The 25,077-nt window shown below is 61.0% G+C and overlaps 1 protein-coding gene across 1 annotated transcript in view; it reads right to left on the bottom strand.

The window, feature by feature from the left end:
* Positions 1–2,590: 2,590 nt before the first annotated feature.
* The window catches only part of LOC116270106 (exonuclease mut-7 homolog), a 40,168-nt gene continuing 17,681 nt past the window's right edge, over positions 2,591–25,077 (bottom strand). The window contains exons 2-6 of the mRNA XM_031654780.1: positions 18,481–18,737; positions 18,116–18,247; positions 5,215–5,308; positions 3,304–3,342; positions 2,591–2,958 (exon numbers count right to left, since the gene is read on the bottom strand). Coding sequence (XP_031510640.1) covers positions 2,645–2,958; positions 3,304–3,342; positions 5,215–5,308; positions 18,116–18,247; positions 18,481–18,737 — 836 coding nt within the window. The 3' untranslated portion in view covers positions 2,591–2,644. The remainder of the gene's footprint in view (positions 2,959–3,303; positions 3,343–5,214; positions 5,309–18,115; positions 18,248–18,480; positions 18,738–25,077) is intronic.

The following is a 25,077-nucleotide window of genomic DNA, read 5'->3' as shown; positions in this document are numbered from 1 at the left end:
GGCGGCCCCTGGCGAGGGCCAGGCGGCGCGGGCGCCCCGGCAGGGACAGTGTGGCTGGTGTGGTGCCCCTGCGCGGCAGGAGCCTACCCCCTGCCTGGGGTCCAGAGCCGGGTCAGGCAGAGCTGGTGAGGCCCGCCACTGCAGTGGGTCTGTGGCCCAAGGCGGGTGCCCAGGCTCATCTGTGGGGCTCAGAGGCCAGCCACACCACACTGCCCACAGGGAGTTCGCTGAGTGGCCCTGGTTCTTGCTGCTTCTCCACCATGACTCCAAGCTCCCCTGGCCACACCCACGGCCCTGAAACGGCTCCATTTGAGGATGGGAAGGGGGGAGGGGCTGGGGGGCAACGGCTCCGAGTCAGCACTTCCCGAATGTTTGCTGAGGGACACCCAAAAGGTGGACATCTGTTCCAAATGCTGGGACGTGGGGGTCCACCTCCAGCCACCCAATGCTTGTGCTCGAGAGGACCCCCTGGTGTTTGCTGGTGTTGCTTGGAGCCTTCTGTTGTCTGGGAGGCCCTGCCCTGGGACCCGGCGACAGGGCTCAGCTCCGACTGTGCAGCTGGGCCCTGTCCTTCCTGCCCTGCCTGTCCTGAGGATACTGGCCCGGGGGTGCCCTGCCTGTAACCCACCCGCCCCCAGAAGGCAACAGTGGGGCCCCTTCTCCCTGCAGGCAGCCCCTTCCTTTCCTTCCCTGGAGGCTCAGAGCAGTGGGCAACATGGGGAGGGAGGTCCGTGCGGGGCGGCCAGCCCGCCTGGGAGGGCCTAGGGAGGACAGCGCAGAAGGGGCAGCTGGCCAGAGCTGGGCCGAGGCCTGCGGCCACCTTAAAGGCACTGAGCGGGGAGGGAGGGTGGCGGGCAGTGGGGGCGGGGCTTCCAGCTAATTCATTAAAATGTGTCGGGAGCGTGGGAAAGAGGAGAGTGTTTCTTCCCAGCAGCCCAGACACCTGGTAGAAGGGCTGAGAGGATCGAGATCAAATAACAAACACTCAGCCCGGGCCAGCACAGGCCGCAGCGGAGGAAGGACGCCCGGGCAGGAACTGCCGCAGACAATCCCTGCAACCAGTGGCTCCTGCCCACCAGGAATGGCCGCTCAGGGCATGGCCTGGCACTGGCAGCCTCAGCCAGCCGGTCAGCCTGGTGTCTATCCCCTAGCCTGGGAAGCAGCCTGATGGGTGCTGACCCCCAGTGACTGAGGCTGGATTCCAGCACCTGGCCTGGGGTGGGGACTGAGCAGACAGCCTCACCCCCACCAAAGCCTGGGTCTGGGATGGACGCCGCAGAACCAGGCCGAGCCTGTGCTGGGTAGTGAGGGACGTGTGGAGGCGGGAAACATATGGTGCAGCACAGCCATGGTGGGCAGAGGCAGAGCCAGCCAGGAAGGACGGAGGATGCATGGTTTCTGTCTCCTTGCGGCCTCTGCACTGCTTTGCCTGCCTCTGCCAAGAGCCAACAGCAGCACTCAGGCCTGCGCTGGGAGCAGTGTCTCCAGGACGAAGCCAGGCCGGGTGGAGGGTGGGTGCCCTCAGCCACTCCCTCTTAAACCCTGCCAGGCAGAAGGAGTTCGGTCAGGGGCTGCCTCCTTAGGACAGGATGTGGAGCTGGGGTGCCCCTCCCGGAAGCAGATCCCAGTCCCAGAAGGCCCTGACCCTTTCCTGGGGTCCTGCTCTCTCACCCTGATGCCCCTACCTGACAGGCTCAGGCCCTGCGGCTGCCCAGCAGGTCAAGGGGGCAGGTCAAAACCGGACAGTTGGCTCTGACACAGGCCAGGCCCTCCCCGTCTCAGCCTCACCCTCTCCATCTGTGACATGACACCCCTGCCGGGGTTGCTGGGGGCTGAAGGGGCTGGGCTGCAGTCCCTAGGGGTACCCAGGGGGAGTGGCCAGCCCTGGTGTGGCCGGGAACCCACAGGGAGGTCCTGGCTGGGCCAGTCCAGGGATGCCCAAGGGCTTCGCACCCGAAACCTGCTCCTTACTCTGGGCAGAGGCAGCTACTTCTCCCCAGCCCCCAGGACCCTGCTGCCCGAGGCTTCCGCCCGACTCCTCGGCCAAATCTGAGCTGATTTCCGCTCCAGGCAGGAAGCAGAGGAAAGGGATGTGGGTGATGGGAGGGGGCACATTCCTGGGATGGCCCCTCCCTGGGCTCGTCCTCCTCTCCCACCTCTGGGGCCCCCTGCCCTCCCTGCTCCACCTGGCAGAGCACCCTCAGACCCTCAGGGTGGGCAGCAGTGGCTGCCTGGACCTCAGCCTCCTCCCAGACAAGGGCAGCAGCAGCTACGTTCAGACAGCTGTGAGGACGGAGACGTTGGTGCCCACGCATGCAGAGCCCTGGCCGTGGCTGGCTGCCCAGGTGCCTCTAGTGGGGCTGTGGCTGCCATTCTCCCACAGGGACCACACAGCCCTGACGGGGGTGATGGAGAGACCTTGTGGGTCCCACCGGACTAGAGGTCCCAGCATCCTGACCACCTGGAAACCCTCATCTTCTCCCGACAGCTGCTTGGGTTGGGACCCCGCCTCGGTGTTCCCGGCGCTTGCTGGCACAAAGAGGGGCCCACGAGGGGTTTGTGGGGCGAGCATGAAACACGTGAGCAAGTCCACGGCCGTGGCCCCAGCAGTCAGACACTTTCCATGTTTATTGTCTGGTTGTCCTCAGAAGGGGCTGCTGGCCGGGCTGGGGGCTGGGCTCGGCTCACAGGGGCTGGGGGCACTCTCCAGGACGTCTCGGAAGTGGGTGGCAACACGATCCAGGTGGGAGCCATCCCAGAAGACCTTTCCACAGCGGGTGCAGCAGTAGAAGTGCCGCAGGCCGGGTGTCCTCAGCACGCCCACCGGGACCCCTGCCAGCTGCAGCCGGGTGCCATTGGTCAGCATGTCCGGTGTCTCCGCCCGCAGGTCAGCCGCCTGCAGCCAGCGGCAGGGACGGTCATAGGTGCAGCCCCCAGGGGCTGCCTCTGGGGCTGGGCCTGGACAGATAGAAGTGGACTCCCTGAGCCCTCAGCCTTCGGGCACGGCCCGCAGGCTGCTCCCAGGGTGGCCCAGTTGGCGGCCCACGCTGAGCCCATGCTCACTCCTCAGCAGCTCCTCTTGCTACCTATCTGCTGACCTTGCCTCCTCCACTTCCTCCTCTGTGCCCACTTCTCCTATCGAGGGACCCCACCCCTCACCTTGTGGGCCCTAGGGCCCCCAAGAGCCCCACAGAGCCCCCAGAGAGCCCCCTCTGTCCAGCCGGGACCCAAGTCCCCCATTCTGGGGCAAGTTGGGTCCGTGGAGAAGCAGCTGTGTCCTTGGTGGGCGGTCCCGGGGCTCACCTGGCTCCTGCACCTCCTGGCTCTGGGTGGCCTTGTCACCTGTCAGTCAAGGATGAAAACTGGTCTGGGACTGTCCTAGGGATGGGGCTTGGCAGCCACCAGGGTCCACGACGCAGCCATGTGGCTGAGCACGGTGACCTCATGGTGTGCGGCCTCTTCACGCACACCCCAGCCTTCGAAGATGGCAGAGGGCAGGGGGCCAAGGAGCTGTGGTACCGGCCTGGTCCCCTCCCTTGGGAACTCACACCTCAGAAAGGTCTTGGGGCTCAAAGGTCCCTGGGAAACATGTTCTAGGCGCGAGATCTGCTGATTAGGGCTCTTGGGGGCCTGAGAACCAGCAAGCGGGGGCGGGGGCAGCGATGAGCAGATAAACCCACTGCCAGTGGTGAATTTCGAAATCAGCCAGCGCAAGGGTGGGCGGGTGGGCAGGGCCCAGGGACTGCCAGGCTCAGGGTCTGTTGGAGACCCTGGGAAGCGGTTCACGCTGGCCCTGTGAGGCCCCCCAGTCCCCAGTGAGTGCCCAGGGCAGGCAGGGCCGGTATCCACCCAGGGGTCACTGCAGGGCTGAGTGCACGACGGCCGAGGGAACACTGGCCAGCAGGTGGGAGAAGCGTCTGCCCTGCTCCTGTTGACCCTCGTAATTTGCTCAGCAAGCATTTCTCTACAGATGGCTCCGGATCAGCTACAGCCGGGGATGAATGCATGAGGCCCCCACCCCAGCCCCAGCTCCTCCTTGAAGCCCAGGAGGCCATGACCCTCATCTGGCCTCCCTGCCTCACCCCTCCCTGGCTGGCCCCAGCTCTTACCCTACAGTCCGTGTGACACCTGTCAGCCCATCCGGGTGTTGCCCACCACCCTGGGGCGGCGTGTGTGCTGTCATGTGCTGGGGCTCTGGCCTGAGTGTGCCCTTGCGAGCGTCGGGGCCTGAGGTTGGAGGCTACCTCCGGCCTCACTCTCCGCAGTGTGCTCTGCTGGCTGCCTGGGGTGACGGTTGGTCGCTCCCCGTCCTCCTACCCTGAACTTGGACTGACCCTTTTTTTTTTTTATTTTTATTTTTGAGACAGAGTCTTGCTCTGTCGCCAGGTTGGAGTCAGTGGTGCGATCTCAGCTCACTGCAAGCTCCGCCTCCCGGGTTCACGCCATTCTCCTGCCTCAGCTTCCCGAGTAGCGGGGACTACAGGCGCCTGCCACCACGCTCGGCTAATTTTTTTGTATTTTTAGTAGAGACAGGGTTTCACCGTGTCAGCCAGGATGGTCTTGATCTCCTGACCTCGTGATCCGCCCACCTCGGCCTCCTAAAGTGCTGGGATTACAGATGTGAGCCACCGCGCCTGGCCTGGAGTGACCCCTTTCTATCCACCTCCATTCTCTTAGTCCCCGTGCCCGCCCCCAACTGAGGATGACCAGAAGCAGCACCCTCCACTCCCTCCCTGGGGCGCCTCCCTCCTGAGGGTGGGGGCCGGCAGTTCTAACAGTGCGGGGCGGTGGGGCATAGTTCCAGCCCTGGTGGAGATCTAAAACTGCAAAGTCCTTGGGTGGCCTGCACCCTCCACAGGGAGAGAAAGAAGCCCTCTGTCTAGTTTCACAGGCAGGGAAATGGGCTGCTGCACGTGTGTGTGCGCGCGCGCACCGCATGCCTGGGCCCAGTAGAGAGAAGGAGGTGCACACCACTCCAGAGGGTCGCCGAGGGCCCTGGTGTCCTGATCTCCTGGTCTGCCACCGCACAGAAGGGAGCAGAGGCCATGTGGGCACCTGACCCTCGCTGTGCTTTTTCCACCTGTTGTCACCTGGCCGCCACCCTTATCTGAGGAAGCTCAGTGCTGGACAGGACAGGCCCTCTTCCCTGGCTACCCCAGCAGGTCAACCCATCCCAGGCCCCACAGACCCAGTGCCTGACCCTGACGCACTCACCTGAGCTCCTGGGCCCCTCCTGGTGGCCGCTGAGCCACATGAGCTGCTTCATCATGTCCCTGGAGACCTTCAGGTACTGGTCACAGTTGCAGGCCTGGGGGCCAGAGGGGTGCTGAGGCCCAGGGGGGGCTTCTCCAGGTGCCCCTACCCCAGCCCTGTGCTTGTTCCTTGAAGCTTTGGGTCTGGCCATGGGGTTTCACAGAGACAGATAATGGGTCCCCTCCTGTCCCCACGCATAGTTCTGTGGGGTTCAGGCCACACTGCCTCCTGGAAGCCCTCCCTGACTGTGCTGGCTTCTCGTGGGCCCTGGGAAGCCTCTTCTGTTTTTTGAGAACTTGTGGAACTCTCTGCCCAGCTACCCTCTCCAATCCCAGAAACCTCGAGGGCAGAACCAGGCCTGGGTCCCCTCCGGGCCACCTCAGCTGGGGTGTTGGACACATGGTCCAGCCTTAAAGGGTCAGCGTGGGCAGCCTCATAGTCGCCCCAACCCTTCACCTGTCCATTTCCGCATCCACATTTCTCTGTGATACCCGTGCCTGCCACTGCCCTGGGGCGGGTGTGGCCCTGAAAGTGGCGGGGGACTAGAGCAAAACTACTTTGTGCCTTGTCCAGGGCACACAACGGGCCCCCGTGCCTGCACCGTTTTTTTTTTTTTTTTTTTTTTTTTGAGATGGGGTCTCACTGTCACCCAGGCTGGAGTGTAGTGGCACAATCACAGCTCACTGCAGCCAGAAACCCCAGGGCTCAAATGAGCCTCCCACATCAGCCTCCTGAGTAGCACACCACCATACTCAGCTAACTTTTGTATGTTTTGTAGAGATGAGGTCTCACCGTGTTGCCCAGGCTGGTCTTGAACTCCTGGGCTCAAGTGATCACCCTCCTGGCTTTCCCAAAGTGCTAGGATTCCAGGTGTGTGCCACACCCAGCCCCTCTGGGTGGTTTCTGAATATGACCAATCTGCCAGGCTTACTGTGATGCTGCGGGCGGGGGCAGGGAGGCCGGGACCAGCTTACACCCCAAGTCATGACTTGGAGGGGGGTGCACCGCCTTCCCAGTGGTCACTTCCTGGACAAGGAGACGGGTCGAATCCCCAGGACTCCCCAGGCAACACCAGGAGGGGGCTGGGTGCCCACTGAGAGCCAGGTCCCAGGCAGGCACCCGCAGGTCCTGTGAAGGTGTGGCCTTCCTGTCACAGCCCTTCTGATGTCAGAGCACCCTGGGGAGGAGGTGGGGCTCCCAGGCCACCTGTATGGGGGAGCAGGGAAGAGGAGGCCGAGATCCATGCTCACATGGCTATTCCAGGACCCCTCCCCATGCAGGGGCTTTGGGTGAGCCCCGGATGACATGGCTGCCGCAGGCAGGTGGCCTTGAGGCCCCTGGAGCCTCTGGGTGTGGCCATGTTGGGGGCACTGGCCCTGTCCCACATGCTCTCTTCCCCTGGGCCTTTCGACAGTAGGAGGCTGCACTACCTGCTTCCAGCATTGTAGCCCCCACCAGTTCAGAGGCTGGAGGCTGGAGGTGGTGGACAGGTGGGGCTCTTCTGCTAGGAGGCCCAGGGTGGGCTAGGGAGACAGGACCCTCCCTTCCTCTTCCCCTAGCTCCCATCTCTCCCCCCAGGAAGCTCCTTGTGCCATGATGGCAGGTCCTGTGCCCCGGCCTCTGGGCCCAGCCCAGATCTGGGTCCAGCGGGCTTTCTGGGCAGGTGTGCAGGTGGAGAGCCCTAGCTGCAGGTCTGGCTGGGAAGGGCTGAGAACAAGCAGGTGGTCTGCCCTCCACAGAGCCCCACTCTGCACTGTGCAGGCCACCTGCAGGGACAGTGCCAGTGGGTGTGGGAGGGGCAGCGAGGGTGCAGCAGGGCGGGATGGGCTCCCCACGCCCCCAAGTCCTCCACATGGGGTCTGGGGCCTTCCCAGGACCTGGGCCAGGTGCGCACGCCTGGGCGTGGCCAGCCAGCTCGTGCTGAGTCACACCGGGTGCCGTCAGTGAGGGCCTGGCCCAACCCTCGGGAACCACCGGTGCTGGTTTTCCCACGGCTGCTGCCCGCTGTGGGCCTTGTTGTCACCCACAAGGCCCTGGGAGGCCCTGCCCTGGCCAGGGCTGGAAAAGCCGGTTCTGGGCCCGCTTGCTGCGCCCGCCCTTGGCCCTGGGCTCCCCAGCCACAGGGGGGCCTGGCACTGGGGGCCTCCCTGTCCATCTGTCCACTCCAGGGCCAGCAGCCCTTGCTGGACTGACTGCCCTGGGCGGGTGGCCGCCATGGGCTGAGGGAGGCTGTGGCTCTGCCCTTGTGAGTGGAGCTGGTGGCCCAGCACACGTCTGGCCTTCAGACGGTGATTGTCCACCTGAGCCCACCTGCCTGATACCCTGAGACCCGTCCCCCAGCACTCGGGCTCTGAGAGCCTCTGCCCTCCCATTTTGAAGAAAAGGGGCTTCTGAGGGCTTCCTCAGTCGCAGGGCACTTGGCGGGCCAGGACCCCATGCCAGGGTTCTCACGCCACCTCCCTCCATCAGCGTGGGACACACAGACGCCCACTCCAGGGTGCCGTGGGATCTGGGCAGAGATGAGTGGGGCCTGACAGGGACCCTGAGCAGAGGCCAAGGCTGGGGGCCCAGAGCAGCACAGTGGGGTGCCTGCACACCTCCACCCCTCCCCCCAGTCTGAGAGCCCAAGGGCAGGCAGCCGCCGCCCCCAGAACCTCACTGGGAGGGAGGGGTGGGAGGGCCCAGGCGAATGGGGGGCAGGACTGGCTGGGAAGGCTCCCAGCTACCTGCCCAGGATCCCCCGTGTGCCTGGTTCCCACGCTCCTCAGCCACTAGGTGCCAACAGCGCTGTACCAGCCCTGACACAGGGCACTTCCGCCCAGGACCGTGCGGGCCGGGCCATGAGCCCGTGGGCGTGTGGCTGCCTCCTGGGGACCGGGCCACCAGCCAGGCTGTCCCGGGAATGTTGAGGCCTATGGACCTACAGCCAGGTGGGTCTGAGTGGATGTCCACCCTCCAGGGCCCTCTCCTCTCCGGGCCCAAGGAGGAGTGAGGGAAAGAGCTGGTCAGCCACTGCCCCAGAGCTGGCCGTCTGCGGACGTGCACCCAGGACCAAGGCAGAGGCCAAGATGTGTTAGGGGTGGGGTGGGCAGCTAGGAGGGCTTGAGGGGTCTGTTCCCAGGGTGTTTGGGGGCTCTGAGCATCAAAGCTGGGAGCCACAGCCATGAGTGGGCCCAATTCCCAGCCCCACTACCAAGGGAGTGACCACAGCTGAAGGAGCCAGAGCTGGGCCGCAGAAGGTGCCTTCAGCAGTACCTGTGTGCCCACCTGACCTGGTACCCACCTGACCTGGTGCCCACTTGGGTGCAGGGGTCACACCCACTGCCCCAGGCTGCAGGCCTGCAGGTGTGCCAGCCTATGCATCCCAAGCAATAGGTGGCTGGGGCACAGGTGTGGTGAGGGAGGACTGGGCGCTCCCAGGCAGACAGGGCTGGGCAGCTGCACACAGCCCCTGCACACAACACCCCTGGCCCCACACACCCCTGAGGTCTTGGGTCTTGACAAGTGGGGGGTTGAGGGAAAGAGGCAGGCAAGACATGAGCCCGGGACCTGCCAGGGCCAGAGCACGTGGGGAACCTGTGTCCTGGGGTGCAGGGCAGCAGGCAGTGGTCTGTTGGGTTGGGAGCCTGGGAAGGGAGCTCTGCTCCTCCAAGAGACTGGGCCGGATGTCTGCTGGGCCTGGGCCGAGTTGACCTGAGCATCCCTCCTGCATGCTGGCCACCCTGGGGATTCCCACAGCCCCTGCCCTCCCGGCCCAGTGGAGCTCAGGTTCCACCACCAGGCTGGGAATGATCCCAGGTCCTCGGGTGATCTGACCTCAGGGGTTTCTGCTCTGTGCCCAAGCCCAGCTAGACACTGACCCCCTGAGAAGGTGAGGTGAGGGGGTGAGGGTGGCAGGGGCCTCTTTGGGGCCTCCTGTTTCTGAGCAAAGAGCAAGCTTGTTGTAACCTCAGCCCCGGCCTGTTTCCTGCACTCCTCCCTCTGGGCCCCATGGTGGGTGTGGGAGGTGGGGTCCGTCGGGCTGGGGCCTGGCCTGGCTGGAACTCCTGCAGGAGACGCCAACCTGGGATTTCCAACCCTGCAGGCAGGTCCAGGAGGAGCCAAGGCCTAAGGCCACCAGGCAGGGCGATGGGGGTGCAGGAGCACACTCTGAAGCAACAGGACATTTCTGCTCATTTAGAACTGGGAAAATGGCAAAGCATGAAAGAGCAAAGATAAAATCTCACTCCGTCCCACTACCTGCCACGCGGAAGGGCACCCAGCACCTTCCCTGGACAGGCCTCTGCATGGCAAGGGCTGTGTGCCGAGATCCCATGTCGGGAAGCGGGGTGCTGGTGGGGGTCGCCAGTGTGCCGTCCCAGGGTGGGCGTTGCACATTTGGTCCCTGGCAAGCCCCTGGGCGGGTCCCGAGGCCCCCAGGTCAGCCGTGCACTCTGGCCTCCCCTAGAGCTGCCCAACAGATGGTGGGGCCTGGGGTGTGGGCCTGACACCTTGCTGGACAGGGTGAGCCAGCGACCCAGGAAGAAGCAATCAGGCGCCAACCTGCCCGCTGAGGCCTGGGTCTGGCCCACACCTCATCTTCCCACGCTGTCCCCAGAGTGCCTGCCCGCCCCAAAGGTGACCCGACACTGTCCCCTGCTGTGGCCCTGTAAGCCTCCTCAGAGAGAAGGGAGCTGTGAGCTTGCCAAAAGAACCTGGCCAGCCCCGGCACTGACTTTCCACTGGAGACAGCGCTGGGGTGGACGGAAGGCCGAGCCCCAGGCCCCTGGGGAGGTGTGTGCAGCCGGGGATAGTGGCCGTCTTTTGGGAAGCTTTTAAAACCCAGTCTATCCCCTTGAAGCAAGCTGGTAACCACCCACTCGGTGACCCCCGCCCTAATGTCCCGGGAGTGTCTGGAGCCTGTGACTGAGGATGGCAGCCCTGGAGAGGCCTCGCCCCTGCCCCCTTGCCCCTTGCCCCCCCCGCCCCCAGGGCCCTGGAAGGGCAGTTCCCACGAGCCCCAGCCCCTCCCCCACCCAGCCACTGTCCCGTCCCCTTTGTGTGGCCAGGACAATGTCTCCACAGACAGCGTGGGGGATGGGCCTCGGGCAGTGTCGGCGGTGAGAGGGTCCCCAGGGGTCGGGACAACTGGGCCCACAGCCCTCACCCCAGAGCCCCCAAAAGTCAGGGCCCTGAGTGTGGGAGAGGAGTGAAAGGGCACGTGAGTCTAGGCCGGGTCTAGGCACACGTGCGCAACAGCCAGCCCCTCGTGTGCTTGGAGACGTCTCTCATAAGCACCAGGGATGGGGCGTCTGCGTACGGCTGGGTGTCAGGGTGTGAACCAGGAAGCGTGTTACTGCCTGTGTCACTGTGTGGACACGGAGGACACGCGGCCGCCTGTGTCAGGGTCTCTACTTCCTGCAGCTGCCTCAGAATGTGCCGCCTGGAGCCACCGGCCCTGCCTGGCCCACCGGGCTGCCCCCAAGCCTTGCTTAGCGGGGTGGGGGCTGGCGCCTGGCAGTGGGGTTCCCATCCGGCACCTTGCCCTCCTTGGCCCAGCACCCCTCTGCACAGGTCACCCCAGACCAGGTTCCCGTGAGGGGCCCCAGCCTTTCCCTGGGCACCCCTCGACCAGGCTTTCAGGCCTAGGCCCTGAAGGAAGGCCACCCCACCCTGTGCCCCCTGACCTTGGTGTCCTTGGGGCTTGGCTGTCTTTGCCCACCTCCTCCCAGCCTGCATCCCCACCGCCCAAAAGACCACGTGTGTGAGCCCTGAGCCACTGGCAGCTCTGAAGCCTGTGGCCCCAGCCCGAGGCGTCCGGCACCCCTCAGGGTGTGTCCCTTGTTCCAGCACACTTGGGGGCCCCTGGTTGACCCCGTCGAGGAGGGCTGGGGGTGAGCCACAGGGCCTGGCACTGGGTCTCCCACTCACATGGGATGGTCAGCGACCGCCCGGCGGAGAGGGCCGCAGGACACAAAGCCCTGGAACATGAATTTCAGATCAAGTGCAGGATACGTTTTTATAGGAAAAAACGATCGTTTTCTGAAATTCTCCTTAGCAAGCGCCTGTTTGTCAGATCCCCTGGCCTGCCCTGGGCGGGCAGGAGGAATAAAAACGGTCGGGAGTCCCAGACTCCACTCCCCGCCCAGACCCGAGCGCTCCCACCTGCCCCGGGTCAAACCAAACAGAAGCCGGGCCACGCAGGCTCCCGACACCGTGCCCTGGGCCTCGGGCTCTCTCCAGGGGCTCCGGGGCGCCCCCACACCGTCCCCATCCCGGGAGGTGGCAGCTCCCCCATCCCCCTCGCTGTAGCCCCCTCCTGTCTCCGAGCCTCCCAAGGAGAGTCCCCCTTCTCCCCCTGCCCGGGGCTCCAGAGCTTCCCCTCCCCCCTTGCCCCCCAGCTCTCGTCCCCTCCCCCGGCCCCCCCAGCCTGGCGGGGCGCGGCGCGCTGGCTTTCCCAGACGGGGGAGGGGCGGCGGCCGTGAGAACCCGCCGGGCCGGGCCGCGTGGGAAAGTGGGAGGAGGGGCGGCGGAGGGCGGGGCGCGCCTGGGAACGGCCCCCGCCCCCGCGGCCGGCCTTTGAAACGGCCACTCAGGGCGCCCGGCGGAGATTCAAAAGCAAACGGCCGCCCGCCCGCGGCCTTCCCGCGCCTGCCTGGGGGACCCCGCCCGCCCGCCCGTCCAGGGTCGCAGGGGCGCGTGGGGGGGCCGAGACCTCCTCCTTCCCAGGGACCGCGGGGTCGCTGGGGGACTCAGCTCCCCGCCCACAGAAGGGGGTGAGCCCGCGCGCCCCGGGCGTGCCCGTTCCAACCAATGGGGCCGGGCCCGGCAGCAGGTGGCAGGCCCTGAACCCGCCCCAAGCGGCCCTGGGCCGCCCTCGTAGCTCCCAGTGTCCGGGAGACAGGGCCCCGAATACTCTCTCCAGGAGCGGTGATGGTCCCGCCATCGACTGGGGGACTTCCTGGAGGAAGCGACATCTAAGCTGGGGCCTGGCAGGCCAGGGGGAGATGGAGGCTGCTCCGGGCTGCAGCGTCCGGCGGACAGCAGAGTGGGGCGAGGGCCCCGGGCTGGGCAGGGCAGAGCCGCTGGGGGCCGAGTCTAAAGAGGAGGCCGCGGTGGGAGCCGGTGGGAGCCGCGTGGGCTGCTAGAGCCTGGGAGCCACGCCCCTTGCGGGGGCCTGGGTGTGACGGGCCTGCCTGGATGGAAGGGGAGTGGCCCGTTCAGCCCACCCTGCTCCGGTCCTTCCAGGGGAGCTCGATGTGGGAGGGGCACGTTGTGGGATCTTCAGAGGAGTCGGGGAGCTGGGCAGGGACTCCTTCTCCTCTCCCCACCTCAGCAAACCCATGTCATGAGGTGCAGGGGTGCAGGGGGCAGCTCTCCTGCTCAGCCTGACAGGGCGGCCCAGGTCATTCTCTGAGCCTCGCGGGCCTGGAGGGATGGGAAGGGAAGGGTCAGGAGACCCCAGCTGGCCTGTGAGGAGGCTGAGGCTCAGGAGAGGCAGCCCTGCCTCTGTAGCGGCAGCACCTGCCAGCCCCCCCAGGGCCTCTCCTGTCTGGTGGGAGAAACGTGGCCAACGGACACAGACCCTACCTTGTCACCCTGAGGATCTCCCCAGGACTCCCTTCCTTGAACCTGGCCATGGCCGGTCCCTCCTGTGTGCACCCTGACACCCCGAGGCCAGCCTGCCCACCCCATCCATCCAGGCTGAGTGGAGAGTGGGGCTGCAGGAGCCAGGCCCAGGGGCCACCTGAGGAGGGGCGGTGGGGCCTCAGTGTGCTGCATGGCCCTCTAGTCCTCAGGCACTGCCTCAGGAACCTGTGGTCCACAGGAGGGGGTCCAGGTCCTTCATCCCCAGGGGCCATCTCTTGGGAACCCAGGCTGGGCTCTGACTGAGACCCACTGGGTCTGGAAGTGGAAGGCTTTTCTGGAAGGCTGCTAAGAAAGGGAGGGACGAGGGGGCATTGGGGCCTTCTGGAGGGTCCCCAACCCACAAGGCTGTGGGGAGGTGGTGTGGGTGGCCTCCTGGGGGAACCAGCTGGGCTCCTGGCTGACCACCCTCCTGTCAGCCCTGGGGGCTGCACTAAGTCCCCTCAGGTGCCGTCATCCCCTGTTTGTCCCCAGCCTGGGGGTCGTGCTAGGCCCACCAGCTACTGAAACTTGCCCTGCAGTTCCACGCCCTGGCTGGAGGGCCCGTCTTCCTCCAGAGCTCTGGGGCTGGGCCCCTCCCGCCACCTTGTGAGCAGGGAGGAGGTCCTTCTGTACCCTGCGTGCCTGTGTGACATGGGGGTGCCGAGCGTGGGAATGGGGTCTAGGCTGAGGCGGACGGAGCCTGGGAGGGGTGGGGTCTGCTGCACCTCTTCCTGTCTGTCCCTCTGTCCATCAGCTGAGCACAGAGAATGTGAGGGTCTCCAGGCCCATGGCAGGAGTGGGCAGCACTGGGGCCCCCAGGCTGGATCTTGGGTCTGGGCTCTGAAGCCCCTGTCAGGGCAGGCTCCAGGTGCTGAGTGTGAATGCTGGGGACAGCCGCCCTGTGGCCCACTCCGTCCCCTCTGCGAGAACCCCCTCTTGGACCACCCTCCCCAGGGTCCCTGCCCAGCACTGCAGGGCTTCCCAGGCGCCCATGAGCTGGGACCCGGCTGCCGCACCCCCCTCACCCCCCCAACAATGGCCAGCTCTGCCCGGGAGCCCTTGGAGGCAGGATCACCACAGCCTCCTGGGATGCCCGCTTCTGAGGGGCTGACGCCACTGTTTCAGGACGTGTCCCTGTGGGGGCTGCAGCCCGCTCCCCAACCATGCTAGGGGGGTGGGGACTGGGGACAGTAAAAATAGATGGTATGCCTGGCCATGTCAGGGGTTCATGGTGAGGGTTTTTTTTTTAAGCTCGAGCTTCTTTGATAAAATATTTTCCCATGGTAGACGGCACTGGGAATGTTCCCCATCCCCACCCTGCCCCAGAGGGCACGGCCCCGCCCTCTACTTGAGACCTACGGCCCCTGTGGCTCCTGTGGGTGGGCCAGTGGGCCATCCTCGCTCGAGGGGAGCCCCTCCCTGCCTGACTCAAGGGCACGCGTGGGCAGATGCTACCAGAAAGCCGGCATCAGCAACCCCAGCACCCAGGAGTCCCACCGCTCGGGGTCCCTGCTGAGTGGTGGGGCCGGCGGTGGCCACAGACCCCTGGCCAGGTCCCTGGCCCAGCTTTGGGCTCAATCACGCGTGCCGTTGCTCACTCCCTGCTGTGTGCCCACCGCGCCACCCAGACAGCACCCCAGCCTCGCTCTGGGAACCCTGCATGTTGAGTGGGCCTTCCCTCCGGGAACGGCACCAAAATAGCAGAAGGAAGAAGAAAATGGAAAGTCAGCCCGGCGGCAGGCGCTCTCCAGGGAGGTGGCCAGTTCTGGCCGGAGCTGGGGGACAGCGGAGGCTGTGAGCCTCAGATCCTGTGACCGAGGCCAGAGCCAGGCCCCGTGGGCAGCTCCAGGGCGAAAGGCCAATCTCGCCGATCTCTGCTGCTGCGTCAGCCTGAGCGTGCCGCTGTCTGCTGGCTGGTGATGGCCAGCAGCCCTCTGGTGTCCGGATGGGTCATAGCCAGCCCAGCCCTGCACGGTGGCCTCGGGGGCAGGGCCGGGGTCTGCAGTTGCATGGAGCTGGGCCTGCGTGGTCCCTGGGCCTGGCCTCCATTGTTTTGCCCGTGTCCACCTCTTTGGCCCCGAGGATGGGCCTCCCTTCGCCTCTGGGGTGGGGATGGGGCAGCCAGTGTGTGGGGTGGCCGACCAGTGGTGTTCCCAGCTGCCCACTCAGGCCAAGCTCCCAGGGTTCAGCTGGGAGCACTGAGGCTGCAGTGCTGTTGGAGTGGGTGGTGGGAACGTGGCCTGAGCCTGCCCAGCCCTAGGAAGAACTTTCTAGAGCACATGGTCATCATGGACATGTGGCCTGGGGCCCTGGCCCTCCAGGCTCTGAGCTCCTCTCGGGACTCCAGAGCCAAGGAGGCAGGTGTGCACGTGGGACCCCGGGCTGCAGGCATTGGGCCACCAGCCGGCTGAGGCACTTGTGCAAAGCAAACTCCATTCTCCCACCCTACCTGGAACCTGGAAGGCCAGGTTCAAATGTAGACATCTCAGCTTCTCAGAGACCCCTTTCTTGCCCTCCTGGCCCCATCACACTGGCCCTGCGGGACCCTTGTGCACAGGGGGCCCCTCTCCCAACAGCTCTCTGTCACCTGCCCAAGGGCTCCCTGCTAGGGCCCAACAGGGTCCCCAGCCCTGACGCGCCTCCCTCCCACCTGGGCTCCCACCTGACGCGACATGTGGCCCATACACATGGGGCTCTGCACGGACCAGCACCCTCTCCCCTGCCAGCCCTGCACCAGGGGTTCGGGCTATGGTGTGGCTGCCAGCATATGCTCTGCTCCCAGGCTGGGGTGGGCAGGGGGAACGCATGGTTCTCTCCTCACAGTGCACCACCCAGCATCCGTGGGATATGCACACACAGAGATGCATGTATCCGCAGGGCCCCCGGCCGTGCAGTCCGTGGGGCCAAGGCAGCTCACCCGCCCCTTTCCCACATCCTGCCCCCACACAGAGGGGTTGCCACAGGTGGCAGGTTGCTGCCTAGGGCTGCAGCCAGGGCTTAGGGTACCCTCCAGGCTGAACTCCCCGCCGGCTGTTTGCAGTCTCTGAGACCCAGATGCTCCCTCCCTCAATGCCTTGGTCCTGGGCGGCTGGCGCTGCCCTCTCTGGCCTGGACGCTTGCTGGCCCCCAACGGAAGTGCAGCTCTGGCCTTAGCCCCTCCCAGGCCTGCTCTGTCTGCAGTCCCCCTGGGCCTGGTGCTCCTGCTTGCCACAGCAGGGGCACCCTGGAGGCTGCAGGGTGTGAGTGGCAGAGTGGCATCAGCAGCCTGGAGCTGCCAGTAGCCAGCAAAGAGGCAGGGCGGACATGGGACAGGGCGGCCCCCACCTGCTCAGTCTCTGTAGCCCCCCATCCCATCCGCTCCGCCAGGCCAAAGTCCGCCCTTCTCCATGCAGGGCTTGGCGGCCCCTCTGCGCCTGGCCTGGGTCCTCAGGGGCGCTCCCCAGCACCCGGCTGCCCAGGGCTCCAGCAGGGGTTTCCTCCCAGCGACCCAACTTCCTGTTTTCTCAAGAAAATGCAGCAGCCGATTCTGAACAGCTCATTAACATGCCTCCCCAGGCGTCCCGGACATCCTGGGGTCTTTACAGCACTTGCCGGCCTGAGCACAGACAAAGAGAGGCAGCGGACGCGGTTCCTGCTGCCCCTGGAGCCCAAGGCTGAAGGAGAGGCCCCTGGAGCACACTTCCTTGCCACCTGAGGCAGAGCCGTGGGGTCAGAGGGTCAGACTGCACCCCAGGCCAGGGGCAGTGGGAGGTCCAGGGGTCTGTGTGTTCAGGTGCCCGGCCGGCTGCAGATCTGAGCCAGAGCTTTCCCTCTTTCCTTCCTGCATCAGTCCCCGCTGGCCCAGCCTGAGGCTGTGGGGGCAGAAGGGCGGTAGCAGAAGGCCCAGGCCTGCATCTGTCCCTGCTCAGCCAGGTGGGTGCCCCTGAGGACCATGGGTGGAGCTGAGCTCAGGGCCCCTCCCTGCCCAGCCCAGGCGCCAGAAGGGACCCTGGCAGTGGCCTCCATGAGGGGATCTCCCTCCATGAGGGAGTCCCAAAACCTCCCCCCAAAATTGGGCTTGGGAGGCTGGGATTACTCAGGCCTGTAATCCCAGCACTTTGGGAGGCTGAGGCAGGAGGATCACCTGAGGTCAGGAGTTCAAGACCAGCCTGACCAACATGGTGAAACCCCATCTCTACAAAAATACAAAAATTAGCCGTCCATGGTGGTGGGCGCCTGTAGTCCCAGCTACTCAGGAGCCTGAGGTGGGAGAATCGCTTGAACCTGGCAGACGGAGGCTGCAGTGAGCTGAGACTGCACCACTACACTCCAGCCTAGGTGATGGAGTGAGACTCCGTCACCCCCAAAAAACCCCAGGAAACAAAACTGAGCGTGGTGGAGCAGCCCCGACCTGCTGCTCTGGGCGGAATATTGATGTGGCCCTAACTCCGGAACGTTCTGGAAGCAGCCCGTACCCTCCACCAGGAGCTGCCGAGAGCCAGCACAGCCCACAGTCCCCCTGCTCCCGTGTTGCCCACGGAGACCCCCAGCACCTGGCATGGATGGGCAAAAGGCGGCATCAGCTCCCCCTCAGCCTGGCCATGCCCAGGTGCCCAGTGGGTTCAAGCCAGTCGGTGTGGGGCACGGCAAGCTTGGACAGTGCAGCCCTGGGCAGGTGGCTTAGCTCAGTCCCCCACTGGGGACAGGAGAGGAGGGAGAGAGGTGAGCTGGGCTTTGGTGCCCCCACCGGCCTCCCATGGCTCTCCACCGAGGTGCGGCAGTTCCCACTCAGGGGTTCTGTTGCCCAGACCTTGCTAGAGGTCACCAAGCAGACGCAGGCGGTTCTGTGTGGTGCCTTTGGAAAGTGGGACCCGCCCAGCCCGAAGAGGCTTCCACAATTTCTCTCGATTCCTTTCAGAAACCCCATGGGAGCTGGAGGGAATTCCCCAAATCCCAACCAGTGCCTGATCGGAGCTGTCCCCGTGGCCATGCCGGCCTGCACTAGGGACTCTCCGCCGGCGCCTCACCCCGGACCCAGCAGGGACGCTCCGCCGGCGCCTCACCCCGGACTGCAGCAGCCCCCCAAGGCATGTGGGTGTCTGGGTGGAGGTGGGAGCAACAGGGTTGCTCGTGGTCCTGGCTCCCATGAGCAGAGCAGAGGGTGTGGCAGGTGCCTCTGCCGTCCGCCACTGTCTGGGGGGCCCACCTCCCTGGACACCCCCGTAGCTCCGGATCTTGTGCCAGCCCGAGGTAGGACGGGGCGCGCAGGACCCACCTGGCAGCGGCTGAAGATGTCTGCGTGGGTGACGCGCACATTGAAATGCTTGAGCACAGCCTTAGCCTGCTGCTGGGCCTTCAGGGAGCAGTCGACCGAGAGGCAGCGCCCAGCCCCGACTTGGGCCCGGAGCTGCAAAGACACGGTTCGGCTACTGAAGGGCAGTGCAGAGCCCAGCACCTGCCCAGGCCCAGCCCATCTCCACCAGGATGAGGCAGGAGCCTTCTCTTGGCCCACCAGGGGTACAGCAGAGGCACTGGGGGCCGGCCCCATGGCAAGCTGATCCTGAGGTGGGGGTGGCCGAGGGGCTAGGGGCTTGGGAAGGTGGGGCTGAGGCCCACTGAGCTCATCTGTGGGACACTCACCTTGTGGAATGGCTGCCCCGACGTCAGGATGATCCTCCCCTCCTGCCTGGCGACCTGTGTGGGAGGGGCGACCAGTGGGTGAGGGGGCAGCTCCGTGCTCCTGGACTGGGCCGCCTCTGCTCGCCGCCCCCTAGCTCCCCGGATCCTGGCCCTGCACCAGGCCCCCTTTGTCCTCCAGGGTGGCCTCTGCCTGGGGTCTGGGTGGTGAGGAGCCCTGCTGGCCCTCAGACACCTGCAGCCCAGGTCCTGGGTGTTGTCTCATTGTACAGATTTAATCCTGGCACCATGCAAACATTTGTTTTTCATAATTACAAACAAAATTGAATTTAAAAAGCCATCCCTCAAAAGCAGAAGAAAATGAAATAAATAAAACACACACAGAGGTATTCCAAGAGACTCTGGAGATTTGAAAACACAGTAACTTGCCCCTAGCTCCTAGGGAACCAACTATACATCAAAAATGAAGAAAACCGGCCAGGCACGGTGGCTCACGCCTGTAATCCCAGCACTTTGGGAGGCCGAGGCGGGCAGATCACGAGGTCAGGAGATCGAGACCATCCTGGTTAACACGGTAAAACCCCGTCTCTACTAAAAATACAAAAAAATTAGCCGGGCGTGGTGGTGGGCACCTGTAGTCCCAGCTACTCGGGAGGCTGAGGCAGGAGAATGGCGTGAACCTGGGAGGCGGAGCTTGCAGTGAGCCGAGATCGTGCCACTGCACTCCAGCCTGGGCAACAGAGCGAGATTCCATCTTAAACAAAAAAAATAAAAATAAAAATGAAGAAAACCCTGCAGTGACGATACTATGGGTGACTGTCGGTGTCGATGTGGCTCTTCCAAAGCTGTGTATGAACTGTGGCATAAAACAGATGGATTATTTTGCTGATTTTGTGAGTATGAGAGTTTTCAGCCGACAAAGGAGATAAAAATTAAAAGTAAGGATATTAAGCTTACAAGAAAACTCCAGCTCTGAATAGAAAGCTTCAATATGAATTTCTGATGTATGTTATATATATATTTTAAAGTGTATTTCCGCACAGTCTGCTGCAAAGATCTAGAGACAAGACCCAATCCCGTTGCCGGGAGTGCCTGTACCCAACACTGGTTTCTACATTTTACACTAAAAGGAGCCCGAGCTTTTTGGAGAAATGACTGATTCCACATCTAAGGCAGAAATGCAGACAATGAGGCCGGAGCCTCTAGACCCTGCAGAAGGCAATAGTGATCCAAGAGCCAAGTGTCACATCCGAGGACTCAGGAGCCAGCGGGGTTCCCACACCACAGGGAGGCAACATGCCAGTGAGGGAACAGAGGTGCGGCAGAGGACACCTTTCTATGCGTTCAGAATGGTTCCTTAAAATCATTAATTTGTTTTTTGTTTTTTTTTTTTTTGAGATGGAATCTCGCTCTGTCGCCCAGGCTGGAGCGCACAATCTCGGCTCATTGCAACATCCTCCTCCCAGGTTCAAGTGATTCTCGTGCCTCAGCCTCCCAAGTAGCTGGGATTACAGGCACCCACCACCACACCCAGCTAACTTTTGTATTTTTAGTAGAGACGGGGTTTCACCATGGTGGCCAGGCTGGTCTCAAACTCCTGACCTCAGGTGATCCGTCTGCCTTGGCCTGCTAAAGTGCTGGGATTACAGGTGTGAACCACCGTGCCCAGCCAAATCATTAGTTATCTTTAAGAGTGCAAGACCAACTCAAAAACATCAGAGCTAATACTATAAAACTCTTACAAGAGGCTGGGCAAGGTGGCTCGTGCCTGTAATCCCAGCACTTTGGGAGGCTGCGATGGGCAGATCGCTTGAGTCCAGGAGTTCTAGACCAGCCTGGGCAACATAGCGAAACCCCATCTCTACAAAAAATAAAAAAACTAGGCAGGTGTGCCTGTAGTCCCAGCTCCTTAGGAGGTCAACATGCGATGATCACCTGAGCCGGGAGGTCAAGGCTGCAGTGGGCTGTGTTCACGCCACCGCACTCCAGCCTGGGCTACAAAGAAACCCTATCTCAAAAAAAAAAAAAAAAAAAAAAAAGATTCTTAGAAGAAGACACAGGGACCACTTCCTGGCACTGTATTTGGCCAGGATTTCTTCGATATGACACCGTAGCAAAGGCAGCAAAAGAAACACCGGAGTGACTGGACCCTCATTACAGTGAAATGTGCGCATAGGACACTCTGGAGGAGTAAAACACCGCAGGGTGGAGACGTTGGTATTTGCAAATCACGTATCTGGCCAGGGGTTGATATCCAGAGTATAGAAGGAACCCCATAATTCAACAACAGAAAAGTAAATAATCCGGTTTAAAAACGGAAGGGCGGGGCGTGGTGGCTCACGCCTGTAATCCCAACACTTTGGGAGGCCTAGGCGGGAGGATGGCCTGAGCCTGGGAGGCTGAGGCTGCTGTGAGCTGTGATCGTGCCATTGCACTCCAGCCTGGGTAACAAAGTGAGACCTTATCTCAAAAAGAAAAAAAAAAAAGTTGACAGAGGACTTGAATAGACACTTCTTCAAAGATAATACGCGTGGCCAGTAAGCGCGTGAAAAGACGCTCAGCATCATTCGTCATTAGCGAAACGCAAATGAAAACCACAGTGAGACATCACACCCATTAGGGTGGCTTTTACAAAAAAAAAAAAAGGGGGAAATAATGTTGGTGGGATGTGGATAAACTGAACCCTCATGCGTCACTGGTGGGAAGGTAAACAGGGCGGCCGCTGTGGAAAACAGTGTGACGGTTCCTCAAGACGTTAAACACAGAGTCCGAAGAGGATTCAGCAGTTTCACTTTTAGCTGTAAATGCAAAGAACTGAAAGCAGGAGCTCAAGCACATCCTTATCCATCCGTGTTCGTAGCAGCCACATTCAGAATAACCAGAAGAGGGAAGCAACCTGGGGCCCATCCACAGACGAATGGAAACAAAACGCGCCCATCCCGCAACGGAACGTCATCCAGCCTCAGAAAGGAAGGAGGTTCAGACACAGGCTACGGCACAGATGGACCCTCACGACACGCCGAGTGGAAGACGCCAGACGCAAACGGGCGGATACTATATGATTCCACATCTACGAGGTACCTAGGACAGGTCAATTCATAGAGGCAGAAAGTGGAACAGTGGCCACCAGGGCTAGAGGGAGGGGAGGGGAGATAACTATTGGCTCAGAGTCGTTGTTGTTGTTGTTGTTTTGAGATGGAGTCTCGCTCTGTCGCCCAGGCTGGAGTGCAGTGGCCGGATCTCAGCTCACGGCAAGCTCTGCCTCCCGGGTTCCCGCCATTCTCCTGCCTCAGTCTCCCGAGTAGCTGGGACTACAGGCGCCGCCACCTCGCCAGGCTAGTTTTTTGTATTTTTTAGAAGAGACGGGGTTTCACCGTATTAACCAGGATGGTCTCGATTTCCTGACCTCGTGATCCGCCCGCCTCAGCCTCCCAAAGTGCTGGGATTCCAGGCGTGAGCCACCGCGCCCGGCTGGTACGGTGTCTTTGTTTGGGATGATACCGAGTTCTGGAAAGAGGTGGTGGTGATGGATATATGATATAGTGAGTGTGCTAATGCCACTGAACTGCACACTTAAAAACGGTTAAAATGGTCAATTTCGTGTTATGTATGTTTTACCACAAAAAAGGAAGAAAAAAACCGACACAGCAAGTAGCTACTTTGTGGTGATAACAAATATACACCAATATGATGAGTAAAAACAACTAATATACACCTACATGATGAATAAAAAACAAAACTAAAAACAAACACAACTGGTAAATAAAGTAAATATACAGGACAAAAGGAAACAAGGGTCAAAGGGAAGAAACAGACTAGTTATACAGGAACTACACAGGGCTACACGGGAACTACACGGGGCTACACGGGAACTACACGGGGCTACATGGGAACTACACAGGGCAACACGGGGCTACACAGGGCTACACAGGAACTACACGAGGCTACATGGGAACTACACAGGGCTACACAGGAACTACACGGGGCAACATGGGAACTACAGCAGGGCTACACAGAGAGACTACAGTGGGGCTATACAGGAGCTACATGGGGTTACACAGGAACTACACGGGGCTACATGGGAACTACATAGGGTTACATGGGAACTACAGAGGGGCTACAGAGGGACTACAGTGGGACTACAGAGGGCTACACGGGGCTACACAGGAACTACATGGGACAACATGGGAACTACAGAGGGGCCACAGAGGGACTACAGCGGGATTACACAGGAGTTACACGGGGTTACACAGGAACTACATGGGGCTACACGGGAACTACACGGGGCTACACGGGAACTACACAGGGCTACATGGGAACTACAGAGGGGCCACAGAGGGACTACAGTGGGATTACACAGGAGTTACATGGGGTTACACAGGAACTACATGGGGCTACATAGGAACTACACGGGGCTACAATGGAGCCAACTAGGCAGCGGAGGCTACATGGGAACTACACGTGGAGCTACATGGTTCAAACCCAGCAACACTCTCCTTCAAGAAAGAGGAAACAGAGCTTTTTAGAAAGGAAAAATGGCCCCGATTAAAGAACAAGGAAAATTCATTAACAAGAAGGAGTCCGTCGTTTCCCAGAGGAAGGTCTGCCATGCAATAAACGGTCCACACATCAACACTGAAAGATGTCGAGTCCGTAAAGGAAACATGATCATGTCTAATGCGCAGAATTAAGAAAAACAGCATCGTGTTAACATTCTGGAAGATGACAGCGGGTAAGAAAGATAAATGGACCCTGCAAACAGAATCCAACAGCACATTAAAGCGGTAACTCACCATGGTCGAGTGAGTTTCATCCCAGGGATTCGGGGGGTTCAACATGTGCAAGTCAGAAAGTGTGTGATTCATCACATAAACAGAATTAAAAACAAAAACGACATGATCATCTCAATAGAGGCATAAAAAGCATTTGCTAAAATCTAGCATTGCTTTATGATAAAAATCCTCACCCAACTAGGCATGGAAGGAACATACCTCAAAATAATAAAAGCCAAATATGACACACCTGCAGCCGACATCATATTCAACGGGGAAAAGCGGAAAACAGCCCCCCAAGCACTGGAACGAGAGAAGGTTGCCCTCCCCTCACCCTCCCGCCCTCACAACATAGTGCTCAGAGTCCTGACCAGCACTCCCAGGGAAGAGAGAGAAAGAGAGGGCATCCAAATGGGAAAACAGGAAGTCAAACTATCTCTGTTTGCCAATGTTGTGACTGTATACCTCGAACACCCTAAAGGCTCCTCCAAGACTCCTCGATTTGACAAAAGAATTCAGTCAAGTCTCAGGTTACAAAATCAATGTGCACAAATCAGTAGCACAACGACCAAGCTGAGAAGGAAACCAAGAACTCAGGCCGGGCGCGGTGGCTCATGCCTGTAATCCCAGCACTTTGGGAGGCCCACGGGGGTGGCTCACTTGAGGTCAGGAGTTTGAGACCAGCCTGGATAACATGGTGAAACCCCATCTCTACTAAAAATACAAAAATTAGCCTGGGTGTGGTGGCGGGCTCCTGTAATCCCAGCTATCCCGGAGGCTGAGGCAGGAGAATTGCATGAACCCGGGAGGTGGAGGTTGCAGTGAGCCGAGATGGCGCCACTGCACTCCAGCCTGGGCGACAGGGCGAGACTCCGCCTCAAAAAAAATAAAAGTAAATAAATAAATATGTGGGAAAAAAAAAAACCTCAATCCCTTTTACAATATCTACGCAATGACAACACACACACACACACACACAAAACAAACCTACGAATGTACTTAACCAAGGAGGTGAAAGACCTCTACAAGGAGAACTACAAAATGCTGCTGAAAGAAATCATGAATGACACAAACAAATGGAAATACATCCCATGCTCAAGAATTGGAGGAATCAATATTGTGAAGTAACCAAACTGCCCAAAGCAATCTACAGATTAAGTGCAATTCCTATCAAAGTACCAACATCGCTTTTCACAGAATTAGAAAAAAAAATCCTAAAATTTGTATGAAACCAAAAGGGAGCCTGAATAGCCAAAGCAGTTCTAAGGAAAAAGAACGAAGCTAGGCCGGGCGAAGTGGCTCACACCCAGCACTCTGGGAGGCTGAGGCGGGTGGATCACAAGGTCAGGAGTTCGAGACCAGCCCGGCCAACACGGTGAAACTCCATCTTTACTAAAATACAAAAAATTAGCCGGGTGTGGTGGCAGGTACCTGTAGTCCCAGCTCCTCCGGAGGCTGAGGCAGGGGAATCCCTTGAACCTAGGAGGCGGGGGTTCCAGTGAGCCGAGATTGTGCCACTGCACTCCAGCCTGGCGACAGAGTGAGACTCTGTCTCAAAAAAAACCCCCAAAAAACAAAACACAAATCTGGAGGCATCACATTACCCAACTTCAAATTACACTTGTGATGGTTTCTATTGAGTGTCAACTGGATTGGATTGAAAGATGCAAAGTACTGATCCTGGGTGTGTCTATGAGGGTGCTGCCAAAGGGGGTCTACATTTCACAGAGTCCATGGACTGGGAGAGGCAGACCCGCCCTCAGTAGGCACCATCTAATCTGCGGCCAGCACGGCCAGAATAAAGCAGGCAGGAGAAGATGGAAGAGCC

This window comes from Papio anubis, chromosome 13, assembly GCF_008728515.1.
Source record: "Papio anubis isolate 15944 chromosome 13, Panubis1.0, whole genome shotgun sequence".
In the NCBI taxonomy this organism is placed as follows: domain Eukaryota; kingdom Metazoa; phylum Chordata; class Mammalia; order Primates; family Cercopithecidae; genus Papio; species Papio anubis.
The sequence above is the reverse complement of the archived record's forward strand: the minus strand, read 5'-3'. Positions and strand labels throughout refer to the sequence as shown.